Source organism: Tachypleus tridentatus, chromosome 6, assembly GCF_004210375.1.
Source record: "Tachypleus tridentatus isolate NWPU-2018 chromosome 6, ASM421037v1, whole genome shotgun sequence".
NCBI classification, from domain to species: domain Eukaryota; kingdom Metazoa; phylum Arthropoda; class Merostomata; order Xiphosura; family Limulidae; genus Tachypleus; species Tachypleus tridentatus.
In genome coordinates, this window is record NC_134830.1 from 71,210,042 (window position 1) to 71,237,767 (window position 27,726).

The window sequence follows — 27,726 nt, forward strand, 5'->3', positions numbered from 1 at the left end:
TTTCCTTGAAGGATGAGAAAGTAGCAAACTGTCATCTGTCATGATATCTTAACTTCTATATTTAGTTATAACTTTAAAATATTTATCAAAGCATTTAACATTTCACAACAGGACAAATCTCTCTCGTATACACTGCTCTCCAAAATCTCAAGGTCAACGAACATAAAGAAAAAATATGCATTTTGCGTTCTTAGACTCAATCATTTATTTCAGTAGAGCTTCGAAAGATGAAAATAAGAATAAAAAACATTTTTAGTATTTAATATGGAAAATTTTAACACTATGAAATTAGCCTAAATACTAGCTGGTCAAAAGTTTAAGACCATACTGAAACGAAGTGCTAACTGGTAAACACGTAACGAAGTATTAACTGGTAAACACGTAACGAAATTTAGTCATTTGTGTTCAAGCATTAGCGTTGTCAACATCTCTCAATGACATCTCCTGTTTCACATTAGGTAAAAATATGGCAAAGGCTAAAATTTTGACAGAGTTTGAACGTAGCAGAATTGTCGAGCTTCAAAAACGTGGTCTCTCTCAACATGCCATCGCTGGTGAGATTGGGCGAGAGTAAAACTGCTGTTGCAAATTTCTTAAAATACCCTGAGGGATACGGAACGAGAATTTCAAGTGATCGGCCCAAAAAAATTTCGCCGGCGTTGAGCAGGAGGATTCGATGGGTTGTTCCGCAAGACACCAGCCGATCGTCGAACCAGATTAAGGCCCTTACGGACGCAGAATGCAGCTCAAGAACAATAAAACAGAATCTACGAGATAAAGACTTTATAAACCGTAAACGTCTTCAAAGGCCACGCCTCCTTCCACATCACAAAACAGATCGGTTAAACTTTGCTGAGAAGCACCAAACATGAGACGTAGAAAAGTGAAAGAAAGGTTTTGTTCTCTGATGAGAAGAAATTTAACCTGGATGGCCCAGGTGGCTTACAACGTTGTTGGCACGATAAAGATATCCCACCGGAGATATTTTCTACATGACACAGTGGAGGAGGTTCCATCATGATTTGGGGTGCTTTCTCTTTCCATGGAACAATGGAGCTTCAGGTTATACAGGGGCGTCAAACAGCATCTGGCAACATTGGCAAGTTTGAAAGAGCATCCTTATTGACTGAAGGCCCTCGTTTATATGGAAATGAGTGGATCTTTCAGCAGGACAGAGCTGCAGTCCTCAATGCTCGCAGGATAAAGGACTTTTTCATGGCGAATAACGTGATTCCTTTGGACCATCCTGCGTGTTCGCTCGAACTGGACCCTATTGAAAATGTTTGGGGTCTGTAAAAATGGACGTCAATTCCAAACAGTGCATGATCTTTGTGAAGCCATCTTCACCACTGAGAATAACAATTCAGCCAGTCTTCTGCAAACGCTTATATCGACCATGCCAAAGCGAATGTTTGCAGTTATCTGCAATGACGGCCATGCAACTCACTACTGAGACCTCTTGTTGGGAATTTTCTACCCTGTTTAGGACTTCTTTTTGGTATGGTGTTAAACTTTTGACCAGCTAGTATTTAGGCTAATTTCATAGTGTTCACATTTTCTTTATTAAATGATCAAAAAAGTTTTTTATTTTTATTTTCCCTTTTCTTATTTTCATTTTTCGAATATCTACTCAAATATGTGGTTGAGTCTAAGAACGCAAAATGCATATTTTTCTTTATGTTCATTAGCCTTAAGATTTTGGCCAGCAGTGTATATTTTGTACGAAACATTAAAAACTATGTAGGTTCGCACCACTAGGGCGCAAAATATCTACAAAAATATTTAAAACGCTCATTATTATTTCGTATTTTTTCTTCTTCATCGTCAACTGAAAATTATTGGTTTGATTAAGACATTGTTTATTAATGTCTTGAAATTTGATTCCATAATAACTTTGAAAAATTATGCAATCACAGTCAAATTTAGAAAACTAAAATACTGGTTTCTGATATCCGAATGAAAATCAGAATTTTAAAAAACGAGATATACTTATTAGTGAAATGGACAAAACCCTAGTGAAAACTAAAGATATAAAATAATCTTTCTATAAACAAGAACAACTTATTAGTAAAATAATTAAATTATTTTTTACTTTTGTACTTGATTTAATAAATTCTAGTTTGTTGTTGTTTTGTCGAGAAAGAAATATTTTGCTGTCATGTGAAATTATAAATGAAACAATCCTGTCATGGCAGAGATCGTACTGACAAATTAGTGGGCTAGTTAAAATTGTCATTTGCGAATAGTTTGTTTAGCGTATTGTTATAAAATATTTGAAATAAAAATTAAATATCATTTGTGCCACACAAAAGCCAATGTAATATTAATTTGAGTTAAAACATCTATCTAACACCAGGGGTTTTCAATTTTGAAGAATAAAGAAGCACAAATTAAGCAGCCATATACTATCAGGGTGTGTTAATATAGTAAATAAAAGCTTAAGTTAAACATCAAACTAACACCAGAGCGTGTCAATATAGTAGAAAAAATGCTTAAGAGAGCCAAGTTTATTTTGATAAGCTAATTACATTTTTCAAATTTCGTATCTGAGTGCAAGTCAAACAATAGAAATTCAACCGAACAGTTGTATTCTCGTTCATCATTGCCGTTATTACTATCTACATTATGGAATATTAGCTGATGTACCCTTTAACACACAGGAAAAACGTAGGAGACACAGGAAGTGACATAAATATTTCACAGAAAAAATGTAGGAGACATCGGAAGTGACATAGAGGTTGAGATCCATATGTCGATCCCCCTACCCAGTGATACAGCGGTATGTCTACAGATTTATAACGCTAGAATCCGGGTTTCGATACTCGTGGTGGGTAGATCACAGATGTGCGTGTTTGTGTGTGAGTATGTGTTTTCTTATAGCAAAGTCACATCGGGCTATATGCTGAGTCCACCGAGGGGAATTGAACTGCTGATTTTATCGTTGTAAATCGATAGACTTACCGCTGTACCACTGGGAGACAAAACTGAGATAACCAATTGTACTGCATTGTACTTAATTTCAAACAAACAAACAAACCAGTCGTCGACCTCAATGCCGCTCTCGTGTCGGAGCCACAAGATAAGTGTCAGATTTGGTGACAATAAATCCAGTAATTTACATATAAGCTGACACACTAAACCATTTTTCAAAGGTGTTTATATTGGTTCAAATACATACCTCATTTAACATTGTAATATACACGCTGTTAAAATATCTTCTTTCCTTTATTAAAGCTCAGCGGTGAGATTATAACGCTAAAAATCGAGTCTAAACTCATTCGTCGCTGGCAAAGCATAAATAGCCATTTGTGTAGTTTTGCGCTTAACGATCAAAGCCCTCTATTTAAAAAAAATACTTTACTGACTATTTAAAACTATTATAATATATTACAAACGTGTGCTATAAGTTAATGTGAAACTCGTAAAAAAATCCGCCAAGAAACAGTTTTATAACATATTTAATAAAAAAATCAGTATAATAATTATAAATAACTCCTATACGATTATAACTCCGAATCCTATAGGGACAATGCTTATTTAGGGGCTCAGAGAACCTGAACTGATCGAAATTTCCCTTCTTATTTAAGAACTAATTTTTGGGATTATTCATCAATAGTTTTGAAAACAACATCTTCTTCATCTGTAGAATGATGTACTTGTTACTTATCTTTAGCATAATTTCAATGTCTGATAATATCTCACAAAGCTTCATTATTATTTACTGAAATAATTTATTGAGTTATAAACGTTAAGTTTCCGTGTTTGATTTGATTAGCGTTTTTATCTATCAAGGTTTTTTTTTTTTTTTAATTTCGCGCAAAGCTACTCGAGGGCTATCTGCACTAGCTGTCCCTAATTTAGCAGTGTAAGATTAGAGGGAAGGCAGCTAGTCATCACCACCCACCACCAACTCTTGGGCTACTCTTTTACCAACGAATCGTGAGATTGGCCGTAGCTTTATGACACCTCCACGGCTGAAAGGGCGAGCACGTTTGGTGTACGGAGATTAGAGCCCGCGACCCTCAGATTTCGAATCGAACGCCTTAACCCTCCTGGCCATGCCAGGCTCTATCAAGGTACAAAACTATAAAATTAAGAGAAAATGTCCTTTCAATTGCAAAGTGATACTAATATTAGCGCACCAGAAATAACAAATATCTTTAAGAAAAAAGAAAAACGTTTTTGGCATTAGTGTACACAACCCACATAGACCTACATACATTGATCCCATATCAATGGATTTCGTAGCATTTTTTAAAATATTTTTCGTATTATTGAGTCATATAATTCTTGACGTAAATGTAAAAAAAAGGTCAAGTATAGTGACCAAGTATAAAACAGACATGGCTAGGAGGGCTAAAGCATGCGACTCCTAATCTGACGGTCGCGGGTTTGCATCCCCGTTGCACCAAATATGCTCGCCTATGCAGCGGTGGGGGCATTATAATATGACGGTCGATCCCACTATTCGTTGGTAAAAGAGTAGCCCAAGAGTTGGCAGTGGGTGGTGATGACTATCTGTCTTCCCTCTAGTCACTGCAAAATTAGGGACGACGAAGGCAGATAGCTCTCTTGTAGTTTTGCGCGAAATTCAAAAACAAACAAAAGATATTCAGAATTTTGGCAAATTGTTGCGAACAGGCAATAAATGCGCGTAATATTTTTGACAAAAATCTAAAGCTATACAAAAATCAATGGAATATTTTGTGTGGTACTAACTGAAGTAGGAAAATCGGAGTCGGGATCTTTCGAAACGAGAATGGGAATCTCCCCTGCTGTCTTTGTTTTTATTTTTACGAAGTTGGAAAACTGCCAGACGTAGAAAGGCAAAAAGGATTTCACATACGTTCAGATGAAAACAAGTGGTAACATTTATCATGATGAATAATAAGTTTGCAAGGAAATCCGTCTACTTGCAATTCCATTAGCTGCACATTAAGTAAACTGAAAACTGAATTACGTTCTTAACATACCATACATCACTACAGTTACACTTGGAGCAATGTCAGGGTGAAAATCAGAACGTATCTGAATTACCTGGAGGAAAATATATTCAGAGTTGCTGAGCTTATATTCATTATCTGTCACATTTTTGAAACATATTCTTACGAATATCTTTTATCGATTTATTAAGATATTTAATATCAAAAAATTCCTCCTCCCCTTTGGGACTGCTGTAAGTTTACGGTTAGATAACTCTGAAATTCGAGGTTTAACTTCAAACAGTAGACCGAGCAGATAGTCCAATGTGGTTTTGCTCAAAATCGAACATCATTTCACAGAAAGCAGCGATCGTGGATTTAAGTTTATATCAAGATGTAACAATTAAGCAGACGGGCTTTAGCTTTCATGTTTTTGTGACTAAGCGAAACTCACATGACTAGCAACTGTTATATGATCAATGCTGTATGTAATAAGTACGACTAGTACCTTTCTTCACAAGTCCAAAACATAAAACAGGATATAAGATTTCTGTTACTGCCAGTTATTAACAAGTACAAACTACACTGGTAAAGTAGACTAAGGCTACTTTCAAACACTAAATATTCTTTATACACCTTTTGGTCAGCGAGCGACTTTCAGATCTCATGTACCATGGGTTTTTGTTTAAATTTCATCTGTTGATACCTGAGACAGAAAAGGATTGGTTGAAACTATAAGAAAAGATTTTTAAAGCTTTTTCTCATATATCATAGTTTCCTGGGATTTCAAATAATTTTGTGTGTGTATATACAGATGGCAAATCAGTAAACAAAGGCAAATCACCATTAAGTATTTAATTCATTTTTTGAAGTTAAGCACAAAGCAAGACAATGGGCTATTTGTGCTTTGCCCGTTAGGGGTATCGAAACCCAGATTCTAGCGTTTTAAGTCATTGTGGTGCCATTGGCGCGATATTTTTAGATTAAAAAAGTACATAAGTGCATTTTGTGTATAAGCTATTAAAACATTCGCAAAACGACTTCTGAATGGATCCAGACACAAACAAATAGACAGAAGTGAGAAACCGTTCAACGTAGAATTGCATGCATATGCTAAAAACAGAAAGATTTAATTTTTATGATCTATAAGATAACATAAATGAAGACTGCGAAGAAAAAAGCTCATAAAACTGCTTTTAACTCAACAGCAAAAAACTGTTTAAGTAAAAGAAAACAAAACACACGAGCTTACAGCAATTACAGCGTTCTCCCAAACACATAATTAAAAACTCACGTTTCTTCTTAATTTCTTGGTTGATAGAAATAGATGATTCTGGGAAAGGCGTTCCAAAGGATGTATCCATCATGGCGACAGTGGAGTTCGCCATTAGCTGGGTGTATTCTTCTTGCATCCAAACTATTAGAAATAATCCGTATTCTAACACCGTCAATAATATTGCAAGAGAATCGGAATAAGGATTTCAGAAAGTTAGGTATCAAATAAGGTTCAATGAGTCATTGATAACAGTTTGAATAAAACAAGTCACTTGTTGATGAAATATAGTCTTAGAGGTGTCGGTTCTCTGTGGCCTTCATCACCTCCATGTTAAAAGCACTTACTGAATGACTTTTGTGGCTCCCGACTAAATCCCTCAGGCAGGTAGGCCTATGTGATGAAAAAAATACAGATGTTACACCGCCACAGGTAGAACATTAGATACATTTCAAAAAATAACCTTAAATTCTAATTCTAACGCCCCAAGCTAGAACTTGTTTTAGAATTCTTGATGTAGCTTGAAGCTGTAGAAGAAGACAGAAACAATGACAGGGAAAACCATTACTCTCTTCCCCACCTCCCCACACAACACTAGACAATTCAAATGGCCCTGGAGTCATTGGCATTATGACCTTGCGAGTATAAAACTGTACTACCATTCTTCTGGACACTAAAAATCAATTACATATAATGTATAGAATAACAAAGCAGTTTGGCTCTTGAAATGTAATGTGTTAATATCCATATATTGTTAAATATATTTGGATATATCAATATATACTAATAAGTTGGTTAAATGTGACTATTTTATACTTAAATTACAGAAATACTTAAAAGGTATACCGTTTTATATATATATATAATTTTATCAGAAGAATTAAAAAAAAACAACGAAATAGGTATGAATTGTTAACACCCTGATGTCAAAAAAGGGAAAATTCCACTGTATTACAGAAGTATAGAACACCAAAGACAACTGTCTCCAAAATGTAAAATTAAATTATAGTTTCCGTTTATCATTATCTGCTTTCACCGTTAAAAGAAAATATGATGTAAAAGCGATTATTGTTATTGATAATACGTGATACAAGTCGATATCATCAAATCTTCGTCTTTATACTGAAAATTGTATTAACAGACTGAGTCTGCATTAACTGAGGGTTGCGGGTTCGAATCCCCGTTACACCAAATATGGTCGCTCCTTCAGTCGTTGGGGCGTTATAATATGACGGTGGTAAAAGAGAAGACCAAGAGCTGGCGGAGGGTGGTGATGACTAGCAGCCTTCCCTCTAGCGTACACTGCTACAATTAAGGGAAGGTAGCACAGAAAGCCCTCGTGTAGATTTGCGCGAAATTCAAAACAAATAAGACATGCAAGCTGTCATCGCAGATATTTATAACTCAAATAGCCACATACACAAATAAATACACACAAGAGTAAAATAAAGTGTGGAAAATTAGTATATATGGTTAATTTGTTCAAAAGATCATAAACAGCTGTCCTGTCATATTCATGATCAAAAGGTACTAACATTAATAACAATTGCTTTCACCAATATTTAGAAGATTAATGTCCTTGATAAGTATTTTTCTTTATTGAGAGCACTACGCTTCTTTCTAAAACCAGCTTTAAAGTAAGATTTGGTTTGGTTAGTAACTGTAAAATGGGCTATCTTTGCTCTTCTCACCATGGGTATTGAAACCAGAATTGTAGCGTTGTAAGCCTGCTGACTTACCGTTGAGTCACTGTCTGTTTATGGTGGTGAAAATAAAAAGTACGAACAAGTAAAGGCAGTAGAAAGGAAGATTCTGATATGAATAAGGAAAACAATGATGATGATGACACTAATAATATCTCACAATGATGATGATGACTCTACTAATAATATCTCTATCATGATGATGACTCTACTAATAATATCTCTATCATGATGATGACTCTACTAATAATATCTCTATCATGATGATGACTCTACTAATAATGTCTCTATGATGATGATTCTACTAATAATATCTCTATCATGATGATGACTCTACTAATAATGCCTCTATGATGATGATCATGATTCTACTAAAAATGTCTCCATTATGATGATGACGACTTTACTAACAATATTTCCGTGATGATGATGATTCTACTAAAAATGTCTCCATGATGATGATGCCAGTAAAAGCGGATGGTAACAGTTGTGTAGTTAAAAATCAGAAAAAATGTCCTCTTGATATTCCAAAAAAAGGATTTTTGATGAGCAGAATCGCGTATTTATTTTTACCTAGTATTTTTCTCCTTATTAAATTAATTTAATACCTATCTTTTTTTTTTTATCTTGGTTGGGACCTGATAGTTAGAGTGTTCGAGTTGCGAAACCTGCGGATCGCGTGATCGAAACCAATTACCAAATACATCCGTTCGTTTAGCTGTAAAAAGTAAAATGTAGTGATCAACCTCTATATTCTGTAGTCCAGGAGTTGTTTGTGAGCTACATTGATTAATTTTATTCCCTCTATTTTACCACTTCAAAATTAGGGAAGACAAGAGCAAATAACTGTTGAGTAGCTTAGCAAGTAATTGAACAACTGTGACAGCACAATAGCCACATACGCGTGGAAATTACAAGTGACCCAAGTATATATCGAAAACAATTAGATTCTTTCTACGAAAACCAAAACCAAAAACTAAAGCAGGTGAGCAAACAGACATGCGTTAAACAAATGGGCATTGCTATATATAGTAATATAAATAATATTGAAACACATATACAGAAATCACAAACAACGAATAATGCCAACTAGATCAAGAGATTATTAATGGTACAAGATATTATTTCAGAAAATAGAAAATAAAAGTGAATAAGTTGCACAGTGCATACTATTTTGTATGAGAGCCCTTTGCTTTATAAAGTACATGACATCTTGCTTTCATTTTGTTATACAGTCCACAAACTTTGTTTGTAGAATATTGCTACAAATGTTCGGTATTAGTCCTATCAATTCAATCAAGTTGTTTTGGCGTCGTTTGACCCTCTTAGTCTTTAAATAAGCCCATACATACACTCAATGTCGAGATTAGGAGTTTGTACAGGTCAAGTGTGGTTGTGTATCTCTTCGACTTCTTTACCGTCAATATATCGTTTCAACATATTTGATGTACGCTTGAAATCATAGTCTTCTAATAAATTAACCATCGACCGAAGAGTTGTGTATCAGTCAATAGTTAGTGTGCCATCAATTTTGTGTGGACTCTTAACATCATGGAATTCCCATACTTCTAATAATCTCACACTATGATTCACTGAAGATACCGCGTTCTTAATATAATAACATTCTCCTCTCCACTGTTAAGTAAACTGTCTTTGGTTGATGTTGAACAGTTCGAACTTGGATTCATCTGTAAAAACGAAATGTCCCCAGCTCTGCTCATGCCTGTGTTTGTGGTCAGATGCCCGTTTCAACATTTTGATTTGATTACTTATTCTCAACAACGGGATTCGAGATTCTGCTGGTCCATTGATAACTGCTAATAATAATGCACATTTATCTCTTCTCAAGGTAACAGTAACATTCGTATTTTTAGCAAGGTTACGACAATATCCGTACTCGACCGTTTATGTCATACAGAATACACCCTTACATAATCAACATCACTTCTGGATAGTTTAGGTTTTCTTTGTTGATAACTTCTATTATTAATAGTGTCAGTTTCACGTACTGTTTACAGATCCTTTCATATGTCTTCTACAGAAACATGGAGCCTCGCTGCATTTCGCATAGATAACACTGGTCAACAAAGTTTTTGTTGCATTTATATCAAACACTTGGTATTACATAATTTCTTGCCCTGATTTCAGATCTGAAGTTAGTTTTTTCCTCAGTGCTCTACTTTTTTTGCAATCAAGGTATTTGAAAATCTCAAAATTTCGTCATCATCACATTGACGTCGTAGTCTATTATGAAAAATATGTGATAAAATATGTTATAAAACTCTTTAATATAGCTGGGTAATAAAAAAGAAAATGCAAGATAGTATAAATGTATTCAAGTTATTTATATAAATTCAATTTTATATCAAGTTATAATTCAATTTATTTATATAAAACTGATTAGTAGATAAGACACTTGCTACTATGAGGAGGCAAAGCTCAATTGCAGTCTACTCAGGCATGAATTTCCGCTTGTAGCTCTTGCGTTTGTGGACTGTTTCAGGGCATTCTCGTTTAATGCTCCAGCAGTAATCTGCCATCATATGTTTGTCCCATCTCCCTTGGTGACGCTCTTCCATGGTCTTGAGGTCCTGATGGAACCGCTTGCCTTGCTCGTCACTTACAGCTCCTGGGTTCTCAGGGAATCTATCAAGATGACTGTACAGGTAATGGAGTTTGACACTCATGCTACATCCAAGATCGCGAAAAGCTGACAACATATTCGCTACAAGGGTTTCATAGTTGTCAGCTTTTTTATTGCCGAGAAAGTTTGCCATCACCGCCACAAATGAAAGCCATGCAGTCCTTTCCTTGTCGTTCATCTTTCTGGCAAATTCTTGATCACGCAGAAGTGCACGAATCTGTGGTCCATCAAAAACACCTGCCTTGATCTTCTCGAAGGACAAACCAGGGAGCACAGAAAATATGTGTTGTAATCATTCACCGTCAGTATTCAACGCCTTCATAAACTGTTTCATCAAGCCCAGCTTGATATGGAGAGGAGGAAATATGATCTTTTCTCGACTGACAATTGGATCGTTGACAATATTTGGCATACCCGCCTTCAGAGTCTCACGTATGGGCCACTCCTTCTGGTTCCAGTGCTTTTCTCGAGCTCGGATGTCCCACACGCAAAGATAGCAGGGGTACTTTGTAAATCCTCTTTGTTGACCTAGGAGGAAATTAACCATTTTGAGGTCCACACAAATTGTCCAGTTGTGCTCGTGGTATTTTAGTAGGTCAATCACAGTCTTAATGTCATTATATTCCTCTCGTAAATACACAGAGTGTCCAATTGGAACAGCTGCACAGACATTGGCATTATGAAGTAGAACGCACTTCAAACTTTGCTTAGAACAATCTAGAAATAATCGCCAGTCATTTGGATGGTATACTGGCATCCCTAATTCCTGGAGAAGACCTGAGATATTATGACAATAAACAAACATATTCTCCTCTGTAAAAAATGGCACAAAAGCCTGTTCCCGATTTTAGAAGTATGACACTTTAGTTGTATGGCTCAGCTGATTTTTTTTCTTGCATCCTGGAAGCTAACACTTCAGCTGCATTTTGGAGAGACCCAAATCACGCACAAGGTCATTCAACTCTGGCTGGCTAAACTGTTGAGGAGTTAATGACTGTGGGGTCTCATAAGAAGGATCGCCAGATTCTGAAAGTATTTCTTGAGTTTCACCAGCAGTCTCTTGCTCTTGGTCACTACCCACATCTTCAGATGGAAGAAATCCTTTAAAAACTGGGATTGGGAGCTCTTCAGAGTGCAGAGCAGGTCGGATTGCTGAGGGGATACTAGGATATGAGATTTTGTGTCTGTTTTTCTTGCCAATGCCCTTTGTATTGACCAGACAAAAATAGCAGTCAGTTGTGTGGTCCATCGGTTCTTGCCAGGTCATGGGAATTCCGAAAGGTAAACCCTTACGTTTCCCTTTTGTCCAGTCACGCAGCATTTCCTCGCAGTTATGACACACAGTATGTGAAGCCCATTTCTTGTCTTGGTCACCAAGAGCAAGTCCGAAGTACGCTTTATAAGCACGCCTCACAAACGATGTTATATTACGCCTTTGACGAATAAGCGTGAAGCATCCACAAATATAACAGAAAGCGTCCGGCTTGTTCTCACATTGACGTCTCCTTGTAGCCATGATCAGATCTGAAACAAAATCTAAACAATTTTAATATCTCTGTTGATAACATAAACGTGTAAGTAATTAACATGTTTCCTGCGATGGGACCCACCGGTGTCCCACTATTGTCTTACCTTTAACTAAGTTGCAGGCTGGAGACAAATGTAACGACAACCTCACGTTATCATAGCTCATGCAGCACTGAAGCTGCCAGATGTACAAGAGCATCGCAGCAGTTGCCGGTTTGCCAATATAGGCATCGCAAGAAACGTGTTAATTTGACCACAAACGGCTAAAATGAAAAAACTTAAAATTGCATTAAAACTAGAGCATGTAGAGCTGAACCGTTTTCATATTTGAATTTAGCAGGTCACAAAGGATAAGAATGAGTAAAAAAATCTTATGCAACTGAGATTTCGAAAAAAATTGTTGACCTGTGTAATCTTTGATCAGAGAAAATCTCGATTTCTACACTTCTTTCTGTGACATTTCAGTAATGAACATGACTGGTTATGTACTGCATCTAGGCTTAGTATGACTACTTCTTTTAGGTTTCGTACTAATGTGTCACTTTCCCATTGTTTGGAAGATAATCAGTTACGGGGTAAACTTTCAATACGCGATTGCAATCTGATGGAGTTTTTTCACGTGATAAAGATGTGATGTTCTCGTAGAATTTACCTTTTATATCCTTTTACTTCATCGTTTCGATAATTATCATTTGATAGCGAGTTTGGCAGTCATTTAGAAAACATGCAACGATTCCTTCTTTTAATATATATCACAGGTGTTCCCACAGAACCTGTTCAACAAGGGACATTTACAGAATATTAATACGATACCTTTCACACTCACTGCATTCTTCTAGCCTAAAAAGTTAAATGTGCATATTTAAAAAAACCTATGTTTATAGCTTATACAAACTGACGAGGAAGCTTATTTATAAATAGATCGTGTACACTGCGAACCTACTGTTATTTTCCAAGCCTGTTAACAGTGCTGATGTACCTATAAACACGTAAAGAGAGAGATATAGTATCAAGGCCACCGTCTAACAGTTGTCACCTGGTAAAGTGTCAATTTTTTTATTCATTTTGCGTGTACACCTTTAGGCAATGTCAGCCTGGCCGCTTGTCCCGCCTTCGCCTCGTGTACGCATGGGAAAGTCCGCCGACAGAGGCTTCCGTTCAACGTAGAGCTGCTTAACTATCTGTCGGTGTCCAACATGGAACTTTGATGAAAACCCGCTGCAGGGCTAAACAAACTTCACTAACGTTATAGTATCGGAAATACTAATTAATTGACTTGGCACTTTAGTAACCTTGTTAAAAGATAGCGATCATTTTCCATTAGACAAAGAATAATAATCAAATTTTGAAGTCTACCTGCCACATTTTATTTCAATTATTTCATGAGAACTTAACTTAGAACGATATCTCTCTCTGTTATTCAGTAGTGGGTAAAGCTGGACATAAAACTGGTTCAAATTCTTAATCATAGATTTCTCTATATGGGATATTATATAGAAATAACAACAAATAAACCTTACTCTCCTAATTATCATTAACTCATGGTAAAGACAAGATATATACGTAGATCAAATCTCAAAATTAACCTATTAATTAATATAGCTAATCTAACATGTTACTTATAATGATTGGAATGCATTGATTCATCGGGCCGGTACTTTCGCTGTTAGAAATGCTTTTGTTAGTAATCCCATTACTATATTACAATATATGACCATTTTACGACATTGAGGCTAGTTCTAAGTTCATACATAAGTGAAGCAAAATAATCCACATAGAAATAATGTACGTATGTATATATATATATATAAATTTAAATCCAATGAAAACAATATAAAAGTAACGTTAAAGAAAGGATACAATATAACATACTAATATTTTAAAAAGGATTGAGTATGCTAAAATAAAATTATTTTTAATATGTAGGTGAGCCGATACACAACAGCGGGGAAAAAAGCATGCACTTAGAACTACATTTTTTAGGTGATGGGATGCAAACGAAGTATGTATGTATGTTTTGGAATTTCGCACAAAGCTACTCGAGGGCTATCTGTGCTAGCCGTCCCTAATTTAGCAGTGTAAGACTAGAGGGAAGGCAGCTAGTCATCACCATCCACCGCCAACTCTTGGGCTGCTCTTTTACCAACGAAAAGTGGGATTGACCGTCACATTATAACGCCACCACGGCTGGGAGGGCGAGCATGTTTAGCGCAACTCGGGCGCGAACCCGCGACCCTCAGATTACGAAGCGCACGCCTTAACGCGCTAGGCCATGCCAGGCCCCTGCAAACAAAGACTGATCGCTTTCGGGAAGAACCCAACAACTCTTTTCAACGCAAAATATTCATACATTCGATTATAAAGATGTGTTTCAGGTAGAATAATTTGAATTTACAAGGTAGATTTATTCCTTGTACTTATTGATACTGAAAGACAAAGGAAAATGGATGAGTTTGAGGCAGCGGGACCGTCCCAAAAGAGACCTTCAACAAGTCATACATAAACCACGGTAAGCAAAAAGTAACACTTTTTAACAGTTAAAAATCCACGAATACAAAATTGAGTAGTAAAAGCCGTCCACATGCCACAAGTAGCAGTACTAAAAATAATCAATAAAGATCCACGTCTGGAAAAGAGATTAACAAGGTATGGGCTCATTAAGATAAGGCTTCCGCTAATAACTTCCATTTAATCGATGAATACCTTAATCAGCTAGAGAACAAAACGGTTATTCATGCTAATCTATAAGAATATATACTGGTCAAGCTGCTAGTCGCATTGCCTATGGATTTATTTATAATCTGACTGTTGAAAGGGCACTGCGAAACCTTCGTTCATTAAATGGATTATAAAAAAAATGGAAAGAGTGGAGTGTTTTGAACATGACAACCTTACGTCGATGGCTTTTGCTGTGAAATCTATGCTGTAGAGCTCCTGTTCAAATTTGTCAGATAGAGCATGGCTAGACGTGTCGATCGACAAACACTGCAATAACCTGTTTAAGATTTAAAATTACTTTAGTATGACGTACTCAATCTCTGTATATGTTGCATCGAACTGTGAAATTACCGAGTTCTTGAAACAACTCAGGTTATGTGAAAGTTTTTAAGCATGGCATAAACGATATTCTACACGTATAATTCTGCTAAGAGCTTAATTTGAGTTTTAGGCTTAAAATACGTCCATGGCCTCCTGTATGGACACCCTCTTCATTTCTTTTCAGCTCTACAATTACCGTGGAATTTTTGTCTGTCGTTGACAAGAACAGGGCTTTCCATAATCGCATCTTTGTATTTTATAAATAATAAATCATTGTACTGGACAAGTTTATTCTGAGGTTAAAGGAAGATATTTGTAAAACTTTATTTTATGTACTGGCTAAAATAATAGTTATTTTATTATTAGCTTTTTCTATCGCGTTTCGATTTCCATGGTGAGCAGACCACAGATAGTCCATTGTGTGTCTTTGTATTTAAATTTAAAATGACAGAAGAACATTTTCTACGTTTGTTATCAAAAGTGTAACATGACATAGAACAATTTCATGAAATGGACAATTTCCTTAGGTATATGTGACATACTTTGTTAATAACATAACACATTATTGTTAATAATACCTTTATGATAATACAGAACTGTTCCAGCTGCTGGCCACGCAATTATATTACCTGCACGTCTGAAGTAATGCCACTTCTGATAATAGTATATTTATGTACTCTCTTCTTTTAACAAATAGTAAAAACAAAAAGTCGCCGTTTCCGAAAATTGGTTATGTATATATATATCACCTTCTTTTATATATTTGGACTCTATTTAATCATTTATCTTACTTAATAATTTAATATCAGAAAAATTACGAAATAAATTTAATCCACTAAGTATGGGTTTTAGCTATAAATTATTAATATACATTATACATTATGTCTAGTGGACCGCATAGTCCAAGGTTCGAGACGTGATACTGCTTAACGCGCTAATCTTTCCGCTGTGGTCATGTTATAAGCGGTAGACAATCCTGACATTTAGTTCATAAACATGGACGTATCTTTTCTAGTGAGTATGATTAGCTTGCCTGTCATCTCTTGTTATAGTAGTAATATTTAGAATGGCTATATATCCCAGCCTTTCGAAAGCGCTCGGGTATAGGGTTGTTATTCATTTCTAACAAGACGTCTTTAACCTACCTGTTTTCCTAAAGTGATGAATTTAAAATATACAATAATCTGCTTTGACGTGCATTGCTCATTTAAGTTGCTGGATACTTGCCAAACAAGTAACAGTGACAGAATGAGAAAGAAACTGGGCATATTGGCCACATTATAGTTAAAACCACTACATAAGAGATCAATCTTAACTCTTACCTTGGTAATACAAACGAGTAAAGCTGTCGAATTTTAGGATTCCAAAAGTCTGAATACAGACACTCTATGATGGTTTTGCTTAGCTGCCGATTGGTGGCTCCTTTGCTACTGCTACCTGTGTTAAAAACGATTTACTAGGCACCTGCTACCGGCATACGTACCACGCGCTTTTCGAGTCTGAATGTTATGTACACGGGCTTTGATTTGTCGATGGATTCATGACGTCATTTCCCTTTCAATGGATGAGTGGCAGTCACTGTTAAGGTAGCACTAGGAGAAGTATGTGTAAGGTAATTTGAAATGTCCATCCCCTAAGGCGGGAGCTAATTCTATCTTTGAGCTCTGATTGTGTTTTTGTGTGAGAGAGAGAAAGAGAAAGGAGAGAAGTCCTCGGTGAACTCGAGCATTTAGAGCTATCTTGGTGCCAACACTAAAAACAACAACAATATAACTAATTTGTTTCCGCACGTGGCTTGTATTTGCAAAGTGAGAAGAAATGCTATTCTAACCACAGAAAGCAAATGAAAAAGATTATATTATTTGTTTGAAGCAAGAAACAATGATTTGCCATAAATAATTAAAAGTTGTTTTCCAAATTTCACAAACATCCACATCATTTGTAACTAAATTATAATTTGGATAAATTTATTGACATACCTGTGAGTTAGTTTATTTAATCATTCATATTTGTTCTGTTTTTTCCTTCTTATTTCACCCTTGACACATTAACATACATTTTTCTTTACGAAAAATTAGTTTTATGTTTTATCAAATAATAGTAGATCAGGAATAATATATGGCTAGTTCTGTAGATAGAAGGTTTGTTCTGGTATTAATCAATCAGGCAAACAAAAAATATGAAAATGTGATTGAAACTAACTTTTATTCAAAACGCTCCAACAAACTGTGTACACGGTTTTCAAGTCGTTAAATTGAGATATTCTTACATTTGATAAAAGTAAAGCGATTATCTTATGCTACAACATAAAATTCAACACATTGTTCTTACAATTAAAACGTTTCAAAGATGTTGCAATCTCTGACAAAAATGTAAATTAAATCAGTCTTTTATTGTAATTCAACTTATGCTTATCTTTCCTAAGCCTAAGCAAGTCATATGAGAATGTCCTAAAACTGTTTCCAACTGCTATGTCTTACTATTAAATAGTCATATATAGCGTTACAGCGTACATAATTATGTCAATAACCATAAATCAAATAAGGATCTCGCCTCTTTTTGTATTCATAACACGTTATGTAATAGAAATTCTCATATTCAGCTTTATTGTCCACGAATTAATGAACATAAAATTGCAACACAATCTATATATTACACTTTTTACATTACAAGGATATACTTTGATGCAACAGTATCTTAGTACAAACTCATCCTTTCCAAAAGCACCACTAATTAGATAGCAATGTAGTTTTACGACTGCAATTCAAGCAAGGCGCCGTTTTGTTTACGCCAGCACATTTGGTTAATTTATCAACTGAAAACTTCCCATTATCTGTAATATACAGTGAAACCTCAAGTGCAGGATTGAGATGAATGCGTGCTTTGGGAATCTTTTGCAATACATCCGGATCAAGTTACAACTGACACTCAAATATTGAGATGCACTAGTAGTATTTGAATACATTTCAATTACCAAGGGATAATATGCTGTTTTGAAGTGGCATGCGCTGGTGAAGACTATAATATCTTACACACATATTTTTCTGAATGCATGGTCGATCCACAACAGGTATATTGTTGTTTTAACAGTGTATTCTTTACCCTCAGGGCCCAGGTATCTTAGTTTTCTATTAGCTGCATCATACTCTTTTGCGAAGAAGGCCAATGTGACAAAAAGTAACAAGAACACAACCCATTTCATGGCTGAAAGGAGACAAAAGAGATAAATAAACTTACGTTAATATTAGGAGCGTCAACTATAATACACATTTCAGCCCAAAGATGAGTTAGGTTTCTGAGTCACACGACTAGATATAAAACGAGTTATTCAGAACGAAGCGAAAAATGTTAAAGTTTACTAATCCGCTATACTGACATATATTTATGACAAATGACTATACAGTGAAAAGTAAGAGGGTCTTTGTACGCCATATAGTTTAGTATCCAAGCAGAATTTACCTATTCTGTAAAATGCAACTTAATGAAAATGGTCGCTTGTTGGCTTCTTTGATATAAATGGGGACAAAACATAATCATTTCGTGGTTATCCGAAAGGCCAACTTCATACGTTTGGTGGATTTGCGATGCTTCATTTAGCCTCAAATGTTTAATGGAACAAACATAGCAACAGGAAAACATGGTGAAGTTGTGCTTCAAAAATGACTTATGCCTACACATCACAGTTTGAATACCCGTTCCAATAAACATGGTCGCCCTTTCAGCCGTTGAGTATTATAAAATGACAATCAGTTCTACTATTCGTTTATGAAAGAGAATTCCAAGAGTTGGCGGTGGGTGGTGATGACTAGCTGCGTTCCCTCTAGTATTTCATTGCTAAATTAAGGACGGCTAGCGCAGATAGCCCTCGTGTAGCTTTACGCAAAATTCAAAACAAACTTATACATCAATATAGGTCAATTAGAGAATATGTTCAAAAACACATATATTATAAGGAAGGAGTTACTGGTATTTCAAAGTGTGGATGAGGAGTCGGACGATGAAGATAAGCCAATATCCGATTCGAAATATTACTCTAGGCTGAACTTACATATATCTTTATTGCTTAAGTCAGATATATGTAAGTTCGACCTAACTTCGCTTTTTATAAGGTAAGGTATATTTTAGTTCAACGTCAATTTAAACTAATAATAAATGACAGCATTTAAAAGTGGCTGTTTTTTTAAATTTTAGTACAGACTGTAAAAATTTTGGAATTATTGCAATTACTTTTTCAGTTTTAATTTTTCAACTAAAAATTAACACATGATGTAGTCAGCTAAAATAATCAATTTTAATAGGAATGTGAAAAATGGAAAGGAAACGTCCTGTATGAGAAAAATTAACCATTTTATTTTAAGTTTCAAATAATTTTAGAATAACTAATCAAAAACAAATACAACGTTTACTCTCGTGCACAAAGCAACAGCATTGAATAAGATTGATGTAACGCATGCTTGTTCTTAACTTTTTATCAGCTACAGACAAACAAATATCCCTAGTTCATTGTGCGGCTTCAAACAGCACTTCAATAAAGTACAAACGGTAATATCCCCGTTTGTAAGGTAATAATAATAAATATTTTCTATAAGCAGAAATAATTAATTAATTTTTGCTACAAACTGCGAATACTGCAATGCCGTAACATAGTCCGAGAAAACATACAGCTGCAATACTTAAACAATCTAATCAAGACGACAAAATAAGAAAACATAAAACTGGGGCTCCAATTCCAATATTTACTAGAGATCTACTTCTAAGTTGTTGTTTTTTTGATAAGATACTGATAAAACAGTTTGACTTGATACAAATAGCAGCCTTTTGTTATAAATATTTGTGATACACGTATTACTCTTTTATTGGATTTGACGTTTACATAACCACAGTTATATATGTCTTTGATACTGATTAAGATGCTATATCCGATCACCTAGGTGCTTTTCGCTAGAGCAAACAGTTCGAACACGTTTCATATTGAAATTCTATGGCTCACTCTCTAAACACGTGTGAAGTTGGTTCTTTCTACCTCAGCTCAGGAAGTCTATAAGTTACAAATATATATATATAAAGGATAGAAAAGGTGTATTATCATTACATTCATTATTAAGCGAATACTATTTTCTCTTTGTTGAAGTCTAATGGAATGCAAAATATTTTTTGAAATGGTTGTCTGAACAAGTAGCTTTGACTTCATCACATAATTTCTATCGTTAAATGCAATTAGGGCTAATTAATAGGTTTTTATTAATGATAAGCTTGAGGGTTTATAATCCTAAAACGCGGAGTTGGATTCTTGTGGTGGGAACATGTCAGAAAAGTTATTGTTTATCTTTGAACTTAAAAAATAAATAAACAATAATCTTGGCTTATAACATGAAATTTTAGATAACTTATTCAACTGACAATTTAAAGTTATGTGTTTGGGTTAATTTATTGTCATGTGCTTGGGTTAATTTAATGTTATGTGCTTGGGTTAATTTAATGTCATATGCTTGGGTTAATTAATGTCATATGCTTGGGTTAATTTAAAGCATTAAAAATTATTTTAAGAATTAGAAGCGTTCATAAAAATAAGTTAAGATTTAGTAACATTAATGCAGCCAATCCTTTGAAACACTAAGTTTGATAAAATAACTTTCAGGAAAACAAGTAAAACATTATGAGAAATTTAATACATATATAATTATAATAGATTATTATGTACAGTTCACTTTATCATCCTGACATGTGACCCGGCATGGCCACGTGGTTAAGGTACTCGACTCGTAATCTGCGGGGCGCGAGTTCGAATACCCGTCACAGCAAACATGGTCGCCCTTTCAGCCATGGGGGCGCTATAATGTTACGGTCAATCCCTCTAATAATTGGTAAAAGAGTAGCCCAAGAGTTGCCGGTGGGTGGTCATGACTAGCTGCCTTCCCACTAATTTTCCACTGCAAAATTAGGAACGGCTAGTTTTGGGTGAAATTCGAAAACAAACAAACAATCATTTTGACACTAGTTTGTGAAAACGAACATAGTACCTTTTAATTGAATAATAAATTATTTTAAACAGATCACCAAATTTGTATTATCTAAGGACATTCATAGACATATGCTGAATTATATTTACTTTTAGTTAATGAAGAAACCTTTCCAGAGACTCGATGATAAACCTACAGACTTACAATACTGAAACAAAACCCCCCAAAAAAGGTTTCGATACCCGAAATTAGCATAGCATAGATCGAGATCGTTCCTTGTGTAGCTTAGCGCTTAACAATAAACAAACAATGCCAAATGGAGAATGGTTAATATAAAAATGGTAGACAAATTGTTAACGGCTGAACCTGGTCATTCGGATGATCTTTCTAAAATAATAATTTTAACCTAACTGTATGCTTTGCAGGTCATTAAAATGTTTGCTTCGAGTCATGAGTGGAGAAACTGAATTTATTGTGTAAATGTTTTCTAGTTAACATTATTCCTATTTCTCTATTATACAACTTTCAAGCAACATGGATGACATATGCAGTCAAAATGTATCCGTAAACTTTTTAATTTAATGGTAAAGCTAAAACTGATGCCTTTAAAATAACATTTATGCCAGTACAAGCATAAACATAACATACCTGCAAGTTGATATCGGTAGCGCAACTGTATTATTTGTGTTTAAATTCCTCAATGTTTGTAATTGATTAATAATAAAAACTCCTAGTGGTGGACCCGACAAGCTTAAGGCGATGTACGTTGTACTATGGTGTAAACAGGTGGTAGAAGGAACTTCTGATCAAACACATGATGTGAGTTGATGGTACGTGTATATGCGTATTCAAGCGTTAAGTTCTGTACAGAAATTTGTTCGTGTTTTTCATTTAAAACGAAACAAATTAAAGTTTTTTCATATATCTTCTTTTCTGAAATTTTCATGTATATAACAATCCGGTGGAAAGTACAGTATAATGTAAATGATGGGTGATGGTTGACGCCTCACGTATCGTTTGTTTGTTTTGAATTTTGCACAAAGCTACACAAGGGCTATCTGCGCTAGCCGTCCCTAACTTAGCAGTATAACATTAGAGGGATGGCAGCTAGTCATCACCACCCGCCGCCAATTCTTGGACTACTATTTTTACCAACGAAACTGGAATTAAAAACATTTTGGCATTAGGGCATGATACTTTTACCGTAAGCGTTTTAATTAATTCAATAATCTCAAATTTCTAAATCATAATGCTGACAAAATGCTCAAAGAACTATGCAGGGATATAGCGGAGTCTACAGTAAGGTAAATTTCTAATGTACAAGTTTCAACCTTAAATTAAACGATTTTATGTAGGAAAGAAATGAAAATCAAATTAATCCTTGATAGAAGTAAAAAAAATGTTTTTATTTTGGATTTTCCAAAGACCAAAGGATGATGAAGTTTGAAGATATAGGCTAAGGATGTTGTTAACTCTATAATTTTATTTTTTAAGCATGATCACGAAAGAAAGGCTAAAAACCTAGCTAATTGTATACCTAGCTAATTTCTACCAGTTCATTAGGTATTTAGGATAACAATTATGTTATTGATGCAAAATAAATGTGATAGTTGCAAGTCATGAAGTGATTAAACGCAACCAATAAGAGTTTATGAGTTTTCATGTAGCAAAGCCACATTAGGCTACCTGTTGAGCCCACCGAGAAGAATCGAACACCTGTTTTTAACATTTTAAATCTGAAGACTTACTGCTGTTCTACAAGTAATAAACAAATTACACTAAGTTTGTTTGTTTGTTTGATATTAAGCATAAAGCTACACTGCTGGTATCGAAACTCGATTTTTAGCGATACAATTACCGAATTTTGATAGCATTTGGTAATGAAAATTTAACACTCCTACGAAAAGTGGCCTAATAGGCCCCAGAGCAACTTGAAAGGTTATTAATATTAGGCTAATAAATTTGTATTTAAATGAAATTGCCATTTAATTTGATTTCATTACATTAAATGAAATCACAATTTCATTTAAATACAAATTTAATTTGATTTCATTTCATTAAATGAAATGACAATTTCATTTAAATAAAAATTATTAGCCTAATATTAATAACCTTTCCAGTTGCTCTGGGGCCTATTAGGCCCCACTTTTCGTAGGAGTGTTAATAATGTTGATGGTTTTAGTCTTTTTGTCCTAAATTAATAGTAATTTGAGATAAGAAGTTTGGTGTTTTTATCATAATAATTTTGGGATATAAATTTTTGTTTCTGTAATAGTAATCAGGGTTAAGAACTTTCGTGTTTCTATAATAGTAGGAAGGTGTAGGTGTTTTCTTAAAACAAAGTCATATCGAGCTATATGCTGAGTTTACCGAGGGGAATCGAACCTCTGATTTTAGCGTTGTAAATCCGTAGATTTATCGATGTATCAGGAGAGGACGTCTATAATAGTAATGTCGGATAAGAACTTTCATGTTTCTACAATAGTAATTTTGGGATGTAAATTTTTGTATTTCTATAAGAATAATCTGGGAATATAAACTTTTATATTTCTGTAATTTTCTATAGTAATAATCTGGGAGTATAAACTTTTGTATTTCTGTAATCTAATTTATCTAGGAATATAAACTTTTGTATTTTCGTAATTTTTGCAATTTTGCATTTCTTTCCTCAAAAAAAAAATAACAGTTTGAAGGATATTTGAAATTTAAACGTGTTTTAATCATTAAAAGTACTTGGTATATTTGTGATTAGAAAGATGTGACCTCACAAAATTTTCGTTTTAAAAATCTTGTTTGAAATCAAAACTCAGATTACTAAATAGGAAAATCTAATAGTTCAGTCTTGTTCTCACTATACAGCTCTGAAATATATGTTTATTTATGTTTTCTTTTCTGCTAGTTATTTGATTTTTTGTTGAATAAAGCCTAGTGACGTATATAAAGTTATTATGAATTTATAAGGATTTTGTATAAACGAACAAGCGTAAAACTGAAACATTTAGTGTGAGAATTAACTCTAACTATCAGTAGGACGATACTGGTGTTATCTATAAATCAAAATGATAAATAACAACAACATGTCAATGAGAACGAGTGATGTCTAGTCGTAAAGTGTAAAATTAACTTTGAAAGTATAGTTAATGATTACCAGTCGAAACAAGGTTAAATGCTTCTTATGAAAATGACATGTTTAAATTCCAAAGGTTGCTTAAATTAAGGGATTGAGGATTGAGGTGAATGCAGCACCTATAGTCGAAATTTCGTTCATATTTTTCTTCTTTTTTGTATTCAACGTTTAAATGACGGTTTTCAAGATCTACAATAATTTTTGTTAGTTTTAAAACTTCACGTGAAGCTATGCAAAAGCCACCTAATTTTGAAGAGGATTAAAGGAAAAGCAGTTAGTGAACAACACCCACCGCCAAATAATGGCTTACTCTTGTCCAATCTTATTGTGGGATTGAACAATTACTCTTATAGAACACTCACGGTTCCATAGTGTGGAAGGCGTGTTTTTGTGGCAACGGTTCTTGAAATTGGGCGACATGCTAACCACCGGGCCACACCAAGCTCGAGAATGAAGACTTGTTTGTGTTTTCCCTTCTCTGTTCATTCTTGCCTTACTGCTACTTTCTGTTTCTTCCCCTTACTAATTAAATTTGTAAGAATTAAGCTAAGTCTTGCTCTATATCCTAGATTGGTCATTTATTTCCTCGTTAAAACTTACTACTGCCACTAGTCCAATGATGAAACTTGGCTTGTTGCTGTGAACACTTCCAAACATAGATTTATCTCAGCTTTTAAACCCAGATTATAAGGTTTTGGGGTAGCGGAGTAACATCACATTATATACATATGCTCGTATATTACAACATTAGCAAACTTCATTCTTAAGTAACTATATTTTACAGTTTCACATAGTTTTAGCTATTATAACGATGTGCATTAATAGTTTTTTATTTTAAAAAGGGCAGTTTGCATGTCCACTGGTATAAACAATTATTTACTTGGCTGATTTGGATGAAACAATTTTAAATATTTCACGCCTGTCGTTATTTTTCGCCCCTATGTTAGTACAGCGGTAAGTCTACGAATTTACAACGCTAAAATCAGGGGATCGATTCTGCTCAGTGGGCTCAACAGATAGCCCGATGTGGCTTTGCTATAAAAAAACACACACTCAACCTCTGTTTTTAAACAAAATAAACGATAAATAAAATCAGTTAAACAAAGTAAGAGAAAATCCCAATTCAGGTTTCATTAGTGTCATACGAAGAGAGTATAAACAAAAATTAATAGGAGTTTGAATAATCAGTTTTTCCTTAATATTTATGATATTACATAGTTGAAGTTCTTCATATACGTTTGAAGGAACAAATAAACAAAATAAAAACAAACGTTGTTATCACAGTTACAACGTGTTTTCACGCTACAATAAAAAAAACCCTTAAAAACAAAACATTTTCTGGCCATTCCATTGGGTTATTAAGAAATTATTGATATATTATACTCTCAATTTAACCAAAAAACTCATCTGAATAGTAAAATAAATTGAAATAAAATACACTTTACAGGGAACATTTCATTGTTAATAATGAACAATATGTATCAAAATTATAGAGATATAAATATCATTGTATTGTGCAAAATAACTGTAATTAGTCGCATTGAAATGCATTATCTTACTGTTATCTATTTCTTTTTGCCGTAATTTCTTGTACACAACATGATGAATTTCAAACTCAGATGCTAAGTCTATGTGAAAGAAAGAGATTGTTGATAGTTTGTTTGTTTTGAATTTCACGCAAAGTATGGTTTGTTTGTTTTGAATTTCGCGCAAAGCTACTCAAGGGCTATCTGCGTTAGCCGTCCCTAATTTAGCAGTGTAAGACTAGAGGGAAGGCAGCTAGTCATCACCACCCACCGCCAACTCTTGGGCTAATAGTGTGATTAGCCGTAAGGTTGTAATGCCCCCACAGTTGAAAGATGAGCATGTTTGGTGTGACGAGGATTCGAACCCGCGACCATCACATTGCAAGTCGACCCACTAGATGACCATGCCGGGCCATCTGCTTTCTGTTAACGAAAAGTTTCTGGCACACTGACAGAAATTGTAGTAGTTCTAAATATATTATGTTTCCTAAGCTTAAAGGTAGGTAAAAATAATAAAATATTTATCAGCAATTAATCATTAAAAGTTTGCACCAATTGACGTAGGTCAATTAAAATAGTGATATAATTTTGATGCATGTTTTTACTTTAAAAACCCCAAGGAAAATTAAATACAAACTTTGATAAAAAAAATGGGCTGCAAAAAAATGTGATGGATAATGAAAATAGCTCCGACGATTTTAAACAACATTAAAGTAAAATCCACAAATCTTTCTCTGATTTCGTTGTCACTTTTACACCCTGACACCAGAATTGCAACAGTATCATAAAAATTCGTTCACAGAGAGTTTAATTAATGTTGCTTAATTATCACTGTTTGTTGAACTTGGTTTGATGAAAGTAACTTTAAAAATCTCCAATCAATTTTTTTGAAGAAACACCTGGACTTCAAGTTTGTTGAACTTTCGAACTTATGGTGGAAATAACAAAAACAAAATACCAACAATAACGCCCTAAAGGTGGAACCACTAAACTATCATAGGTAACAAGCTTCATATACATGAAGTCATAAAGTCTGTAAACACATGATCTTGAGTACACACGTCAATCTTCTACCTTATTTTACCAAACAAATGATATCATTCAGTTTTAAGTATACAGAAGCAAGAAACAATTCATACCCCGAGCAAGTATTGTATCAATATTATGCTATCCTGGTATAGTTTACTGACCTGTCCTTTCTCTGCCTGCAAATTATCGGTCAGTCCGCAGAAATGTCTAAACGTCTCTCATCAGATACTTATGATTACAGAGTAAACTTCCGAGGAACTCCTCTAGAGGGTTTTCATAAAACTTAGTTTCCATCACTTACCTGACTGCCTTACAAGCACTAAAGTTTCACCCACGTTTCATGTCGATATCTATTGACACCAAAATTAACAGTTTCTTGTTTTTCAAAAACGCGTTAAGCTTATAACTGTGAGAGGAAGATGATGGTTCGTTTACTGGAATTTAAAGAATATAATATTTTATTATTATGCTAACTAATCCATCCTATTACTTACATAAGTAGTAGATATTAAAAAAATATCAAAGTGCATTCGATTGCATAGTATAAACAAAATATAAACGAAATATAATAAATTACGAAAATATCAAGTTAAAATATTCAGTATGATAGGTAAAGATTTTTAAAGCCTTTGAACAACGTAAGAAATTCTGAAATACTAATAAGAATACCAATCGTACCAATGAAAGGATTAATAATTTTTAAAAGACTCTTAAAACATTGTATAATAATGAAATTCTGTAGCTTTAAAATAATCATGCTATAGATTTTACAAATGACAAAAGACCAGATATATTATTTTACAGTTACGACTGATAAACCGCCGACACAAACATTACTTTTATAACGTGGTTTATAGATTGATCACATGCGCTTGAGCAATCTGGCCAAGCGATGCCCAATTCTAGCGTGATGGAGTACGAACCTTAAGTTCCATGCTTCACATTTTTTGGGATCGTGAATGCTGAAAGAAAAGAT

The 27,726-nt window shown here is 34.5% G+C and overlaps 1 protein-coding gene across 3 annotated transcripts in view; it reads right to left on the reverse strand.

Moving 5' to 3' along the window:
- Positions 1-16,577, reverse strand: part of LOC143252773 (uncharacterized) — a 122,811-nt gene extending 106,234 nt beyond the window's left edge. For all 3 annotated transcript variants that reach the window (XM_076505449.1, XM_076505445.1, XM_076505444.1), the window contains exons 1-2: positions 16,431-16,577; positions 6,217-6,588 (exon numbers count right to left, since the gene is read on the reverse strand). In XM_076505449.1, coding sequence (XP_076361564.1) covers positions 6,217-6,334 — 118 coding nt within the window. In that variant the 5' untranslated portion in view covers positions 6,335-6,588; positions 16,431-16,577. The remainder of the gene's footprint in view (positions 1-6,216; positions 6,589-16,430) is intronic.
- Positions 16,578-27,726: the final 11,149 nt, after the last annotated feature.